The sequence below is a fragment of the Corvus brachyrhynchos genome, unplaced genomic scaffold, assembly GCF_000691975.1.
Source record: "Corvus brachyrhynchos isolate BGI_N302 unplaced genomic scaffold, ASM69197v1 scaffold1275, whole genome shotgun sequence".
NCBI classification, from domain to species: domain Eukaryota; kingdom Metazoa; phylum Chordata; class Aves; order Passeriformes; family Corvidae; genus Corvus; species Corvus brachyrhynchos.
This window is the reverse complement of record NW_008238324.1, coordinates 45462-51940: the sequence shown is the minus strand read 5'-3', so window position 1 is coordinate 51940 and position 6479 is coordinate 45462. Positions and strand designations below refer to the sequence as shown.

At 54.8% G+C, this 6479-nt stretch overlaps 1 protein-coding gene across 2 annotated transcripts; it reads left to right on the top strand.

The window, feature by feature from the left end:
* The first annotated feature begins 345 nt into the window (after positions 1 to 345).
* Positions 346 to 6170, top strand: LOC108446758. Of its 2 annotated transcripts, XM_017734343.1 has the most exons (12): positions 346 to 859; positions 950 to 1542; positions 1719 to 1780; positions 2264 to 2420; positions 2769 to 3025; positions 3379 to 3464; positions 3994 to 4097; positions 4343 to 4460; positions 4695 to 4803; positions 5133 to 5308; positions 5577 to 5695; positions 6027 to 6170. In XM_017734343.1, the coding sequence occupies exons 2-12, from the start codon at positions 1431 to 1433 to the stop codon at positions 6161 to 6163; spliced, it is 1437 nt and encodes a 478-aa protein (XP_017589832.1). In that variant the 5' UTR covers positions 346 to 859; positions 950 to 1430; the 3' UTR covers positions 6164 to 6170. The 2 variants fall into 2 exon arrangements, with proteins under 2 accessions (XP_017589832.1, XP_017589831.1); XM_017734342.1 differs by having other exon boundaries at positions 346 to 1542.
* Positions 6171 to 6479: the final 309 nt, after the last annotated feature.

Here is a 6479-nt window from a genome sequence, read left to right as displayed (position 1 = left end):
GCAGGTTTGTTTTCTTTATGCCCAGCATAGGAATGGATCTGGTACAGGGTAACTGGGATCCCCATAACTGGTAATCACTTAGCCAGTTAACTGGGATCAGTTACCCTGTGTGTCACATTCAGTGAACCCTGCTCTGGGTGAACCCCACCAGAACTACACTTCATGGACTATTTGTGCATCCAACATCAGCCCTGTGGCTGTTTTTGCAATAACCTATTGTGGTACATCCTCCTCCCCCTGCTCTATGGGAGCTCCTGATAAGCACCTGATAAGGTGAAGTATCCCCTGACCGTACCAGGAACTCCTGAGTGCAACAGGAACAGCAGCTGCCTGTCCAAGGTGGGGAACAACGACACCATTGGTGCTGGAGTTTTGAAAACAATTTCCAGATGTTTCAGATAACTTTGATTCTGGCCATGATGGAAACTTACTGATGACCAAAGCCAGTCATCTCCTGACCCTGCAAACACCAGTGCCTTAGAGGTCTCCTGTGCTGCAGCTCCGTGCCTGTGTAGGAATGAGGGCCACAACCTAAGGGATTTCCATGGGATATGTGGTGATGGGAGTACCTGGGTGTGATCGCCTGCTGAGGGGATGATGGGTTATCAGGCAGAGGCCTATCCTTGGAATCTGCCAGGTGGAAGAGGGAGTGATGCTCAGGTGTCACGTTCTGTTCTGCCCTTGCCAAGACCCAGAGCCTTTGTAATCTCTCTCGTTATGACTCTTGATATCCCTCATTTACAGATAAATTGGCTGCTCCTCCCTCCTCCCCAAAGCGGGGACACCCCTTATCAAAGATTTGTGTCTCCAGCTGCATCAAAGAATTCCTGGGAACATTTGTCTTGTGCAGCTTTTGCAGGTCAGTGCATTTATCACTCTCAGTCTAACAAGAGTCTGTAACCCGCTGCTCCAGTAAACTGCACTGTTGGTGAATCTGTGTTTGTGAAAGTTCCCACTGGATGTGACCACACCTGCCAGGTGGAACTGGCTCCTATCAGGAATTCAGCCCTGCTGCCTGCAGCCCCTCTGATCCCTCAGGACCAGCTGGGACACTAGGTTTGTTTTCTGCCAAATTTCTAACTTGTAACACAGCAATTCCCAGTGTCCGTGTAAATCATTCTGAATTGATTTCCATCTGATTTTCCCATGTGCTTCACCAGCGGTTGTGGGAGACTTGTCGGGAAGGGCAGTGGCTGGGTGGGCCAGCCCCTCAAAATGATAAGTACAGCCTCCTAGCACTGTAGGGTGAAGCCTGGGGGCAGGGGCGTGTCTGTGTGTGGCTCTGCACCCCTCGGTGATGCATGTGAGGTCACAATGGGGCGTTCTGCTTCCATGGAACCGTAACACCCACTTCCCTGAGAGCCAGAGACCAGCCCAGCTGTGGTGCCCCACTGTACCAACAGGTCCCCCCGTCCTGGGGCCGTGGTGGGATGGACAGGAGGAGAGGAAGAAGTCGGGCAGGAGGAGCCGCAGCCACGACAGAGGTTTACCCTAGCTTCCTCCTCGCGCTGTCTCCGGACCTTGTGTACTTCCACAAAGATGGTAAGGCCTTGAGATCCCCTGAGGTCCCAGCATCCTCCTCTCCCTGGGGTGGGAATGTGTTAGTGGCTTTGCCGAGGGAGAAGGTCCCTTTGGAGAAGGGGATCTGCCACTAGGAAGGTGAGGGGGGGATGATGAACTTCATAACTTCAACATGGCCCTTTCTCGTCTTCCGACAGAAATCACTAAAGTTTGGGATTGTGTGTCTGAATGCTATCGCCAAGACCTGCTGCTGAAGAAGGTGGGGCTGGTTTCCTTGTGGTCCTCCCTCAGACCATGGGGGTTTCCCGATCCTTCCCCATCCTGCCTGGCCCTCACCCAGCCTAGAGGGCAGAAGTGTCCCAGGCAGACCCTGAATTTTGGTCAGAGACCCACTGTGAGCACAGGCAAGAAGTCAAGTGGTGCTTGAGTCGGAGAGCATTGGGTTTCCTCTTTGGAGTCTTCCCCAGGATGGCTGGAAAGGAGGGATGCCCAGGCAGTGCTCCTGCACTCCTTGGGCCTTCCCAGGCTCCAGGAGTTTCTCCCACATGTCTTGCACCCTGCAGCTCCTGGAGATGAGGGAGTGAGGAACCATCTGGAGTGAAAGGCTCTTCTCCAAAGCTTTCCTGGCTCTCCTGAGAACCAGCCTCCATCTCAGGCCTTGGAGCTGCAGGGCTGGAAAGGCCACAGATCACCCTTAGCTTTCCCTCCTGTCTGCCCTGTAACTGCCTGCTTTTGTTTCCAGAGAGTTGGGCTGATGGGCCTGGGTACCATACACATTATGAAAAGACCCATCTGGCATGGAGAAGGGGAAGGCTTCATGGTGGACAGTCTGGAGTTTGATCTAAAAAAGCAGTTGCTGGTGGGGAAGAAGCTCCTCTGTGGGAACAGCCCCGTGCCTGGTAAGATGAGCCCTTCAGCCCCGTACTCCCCCTGGACATTAACGGGTCCCTTCAGCAGCCTCTCCAGGGCTCTCTGGGTGCCGGGGCGTGCTGGCTGCTGCCCTCCTCGACAGTGGAATGTGGGTGAAGCCCCCCCGCCCCCTGCTCAGGGGAGAGCCACCTGGGAGGTTCTGTGGGGCTGGAGCATGGTGGTTGAGTTGGCGGTGCAGGGACAGGGGCTCATGGCACAAAAGCAGGACATTTGCTGCTGGGTGAAGAGTCACTGTGGTGGGAGGGGGTTGGTGAACTTTTGAGGGGCCACACAGAAGGGCTGAGTGAGTGACTTTGCGTCGGGTGGTTTCTCCACAGGGCTCTCCAAAACCAATGAGTTGGTCTGCGCTGAGGTGTCCTTGCGCCTGCACAAGCCCAAGGCCACCATCATGATGTGCATTGAGGCCACTTTAAAGATCTGTGTGTGGGCCTTGGCCAGTGGCCAGAACTTCGACTTTGTGTTCAAGGACATTGGCGTCCTGGTCTGCCGGGGAAGCCACGTAGCCATGAGGTTCTTTGAAGGCTTGATCCGAGAGGTGGCTCAGTCGGAGCACCTGGCAGAGGGTTTGCTCCAGGTGAGTCTTGCATGTATTTCATGTGCCCTCAAACTCCTGGGGACACAGCCGTGGCCTTGGGTAGCTTTCCACAGTCCTGGTAGCTGAGCCTGCCCTCCTGCTCCCAGGGAATTAGCCCTGGGCTTTGGCTCCTGTGGAGATGCTGCTGGTGTGGCCTTGTTATGCCAGAAAGCCAAGGCGGTGGAGATGCTCATGGATTTGGGATGATGTAGGGGCACGGGGTGGCAGAGAAACGGCTGGGGCTGGGGGTTGAGGAGGGGCAGCTGGGGCTGGCAGTGGCAGAGGGGTTTTGTGCCTTGTGAACAGCAGGTAAATTCCCTGTGGATCCTGTTATGTCTCTGTCCCTGTTGCAGTCCCCAAATCTGAAGCCATTATTCATAGACCACACAGAAGAGGACATTTCCCAGATTCCTCCTGGAGGTGTCCTTGTGTTGCCGCAGTGAGTGCAATTGTTTCTGTACATGGGGGGTGATAACCAGCAACACCTTTTTGTCCAGGCTTCTCCCATGTGGGAGGAATCCTTGGATGTATTTAATTTTGGAGGTGGAATTGAAATTGTGTAAGGTCCATGGCCATTCTGGCTTCTTTGGGGAGTGTTTCAGGTGGATTCCCTGGGAAGAGGGCCTTCTTTATCTTCCCACCTCTGTGGGAATGACCCTGGAGGCACACTTGGGGGCCATGGAAGCTCCACCAGCTCCTTCCTTTTCCTTTGAGAAAGAGTGAGAACCAACATGCCCCAGAGCCTGAGATGTCCTCAGTCACTGTGGGTTTGTTTTCCCTGGAAAGCGTCTCTGACAAGGGGGATCCCAGACCTGGCTGAGAGGAGTGCTGTGGAGGGAGGCTCTTCTGCCTGTGCTCCAGTGTTATGTCTCCTTTGGAGAACTGGATGCCTGGGAGCAACTTCTTCCCAGAGGCTGCCATGGACTCTGCTGCCCTTACTCAAACTGGTGTCACCACCTTCTTTGCAGCTTTGTGCAGGCAGATGGGAAGTCCCAGCCACATCCTGTAAGCGCTTCCCTACTAGGCAGTGGAACCACAAGCAAAACCAACACCAAGCGCCGAACAACTCCAGGTGTGTTCCCTCCTAGGAACTGACGTCCTCTGTGCCAAAGGGAATTCTGTCTCCTGCCAGAAAAGTGTCCCAGCAGGTCCCCTCTTTTTCTGAATGGGGACCCAAGGAGGCAGTGGGACAGGACCATGGAGCAACATGGCCCTCAGGGAAGGGGACTGGGCTGGGACAGGAAGGCTGGGAGATCCCTCATGTCCAAAATGTTCTGGAGATGCAGCTGAGAGGAGCTTTCTCTTTTTCTTCTTCAGGGAACCCTCCCAGCCAACACCTCCTTCTTCGTCCGCGTCTTTCTCCAAGTCGGATATGTGACGTGAAAGTGAAGGGAAGAGAAAAGAAAAAGGTTGATGGTGGAGTGCAGAGAGGGAGGTGAGAGTTTGGGAGCTGGCTTTGGGTAATCCTGTGCTTCTGGACAGGTGCAAGGAGCTGTCGCCTTTGGCCATGCTGCTTGTACTTATGGAGAGCAGATATGGGCATGTGCCCAAGGCCTTGGTTCCTGCGGCATGGGAAGCAGGCAGCAGAGTTTTGGAGAGGCCTGGAAAACACACTGGAGAAGATGCTCCCACTCTTCTCAGACAAAATGCTTGTGTGGTGTCTTTGCAGTTTGCTGCCTCCAATTGAGAACTCTGGGAAGAAGGGCAGAGCCACCGAGGGGATGGAAGCATCCAAAGCTGGGCTGGCAGCTCCCACCAGGCAGGGCAGACGTGTCCAGGTGTGTGACATGGATGTAGGATTGCATCCTGCATCACTGCAGGGAGGCTGTTGAAAGGATCCCTTTGGATGTGTTTGTTCTGGGATGTCTTTTGGGTCCTCCATTCAGTCATGGGAACAACTTCATCATTCTGTACCATGTTGCAAGGAATCTTTCTCTGAACTGAACCTCTACGGTGTCCAGGCTTCTTCAGGAAGCAGAGGGTCACTGCCAAGAACTCTGGGGGAGAGAGCAGGAATCCAAACTGTCCCTTGGGTCATGGGCTGCGGGATGGGACCCTTGTTGTTGCCAAAATGTCTGAGCTGCCTTCCCTTTAATTCATGGAACAGCTTCCACCCCTGGCAGAGCAGAGGAGTCTGAGGAAGGCTGCTGCCTCCTATCCTGGAGGATTTGAAAGGCTAAGGAAGGAGAGAGTGGCTGCTGTAGCAGGAGTGGCTGCTGCTCTGTCCCCAGAGAGAAAGGAGGAGAAGACACCGTCCCCTCGTGGGGGGAGACCACAGCCAAGGTAAGAGTGTGGCAGCACCTAGCAGGGCCAGGGAGGGTTGAACAGATGGGATCAAGGAAGTGGAGCCCTGAACCCTGGGCTGGATATTGTCCCTTGGACATCCCCTGCCATGGGCATGCCCTGGGATAGCCCCTGATCCTGGTGTCCCATGTACCCATGCTGAAAGGGGTGGTGGGACCAAAGGGAATGTGGACACAGGAGCAGCGGGAGCTGGGCCAGGCAGGATTCCAGCCAGGGAGTGAGGGCAGAATCTGTCCCTGCTTTGCAGGACCCCACGAGCAAAACAGGTCCTGCTAAATCTGAAGCCATACAAAGTTGCCCGGGAGCAGTGCAAGAAGGCCTTGCAGATCAACTTGTTACGGAAATGGTCCTACGACAATTTCCTTGGTAAGTATTTCCAAGCACTGGATGCGTTTTCCTGTGGCAGCACATTCCTCCCTTGCCTGGCAGCAGGCCCCGAGAAGCACTGTCTGTGCTGCTGGGGGTCCTGGAGCTGTCCCTGAACCAGACATGCCTTCCAGTCCCGGGTGACAGCCTCAGGCAGGATGGGGCAGGTAGGGATGTGGGTGGGTTCCTGTGTTGTCCAGCCTGGCCTCTCCCAGGTCTTGGGCTGGCAGGGCTGGGTCTGCAGGGCTGGGGTGTCTGGGAGACTACAGAACCTCCAGGAGCGGACCTGGTGAGCAGAAGTTCTCTGCCCTCCTCCCTGAATCCTGAACAGCTCCTGATTCTGAGCTTGGTGAAGCAGCTGGAGCTCCACAAACAGAGAACAGTGGAACTGAGACATGGGGGCAGCCACATGACACCACGGAACAAGAAATACCACATGACACCACGGAAAAAGAAATAAAGACCTAGAAATCCATCGCCTTGGTGTGTGAATTGTTGCTCCACACCAGGGACTGAGCCCCTGGTCGGGACAACAGTGTTTGGTGATCCAGATGGGACTGGTGGACCTGGACACCTCCAGTCACAGAATCCCAGGATGGGTGAGATTGGAAGGGACCCCAGTGGCTCGTCTGGTCCTACCTCCCTGCTCTAGCAGGGCCATCCCAGAGCACATGGTACAGGATTGTGTCTGGATGGGTCTGAAATATCCCCACTGAGGATATTACCCTCTCTGGACCACCTGTTCAGGGCTCGGTCACTGTACAGCAAAGAAGTTCTGCCTTAT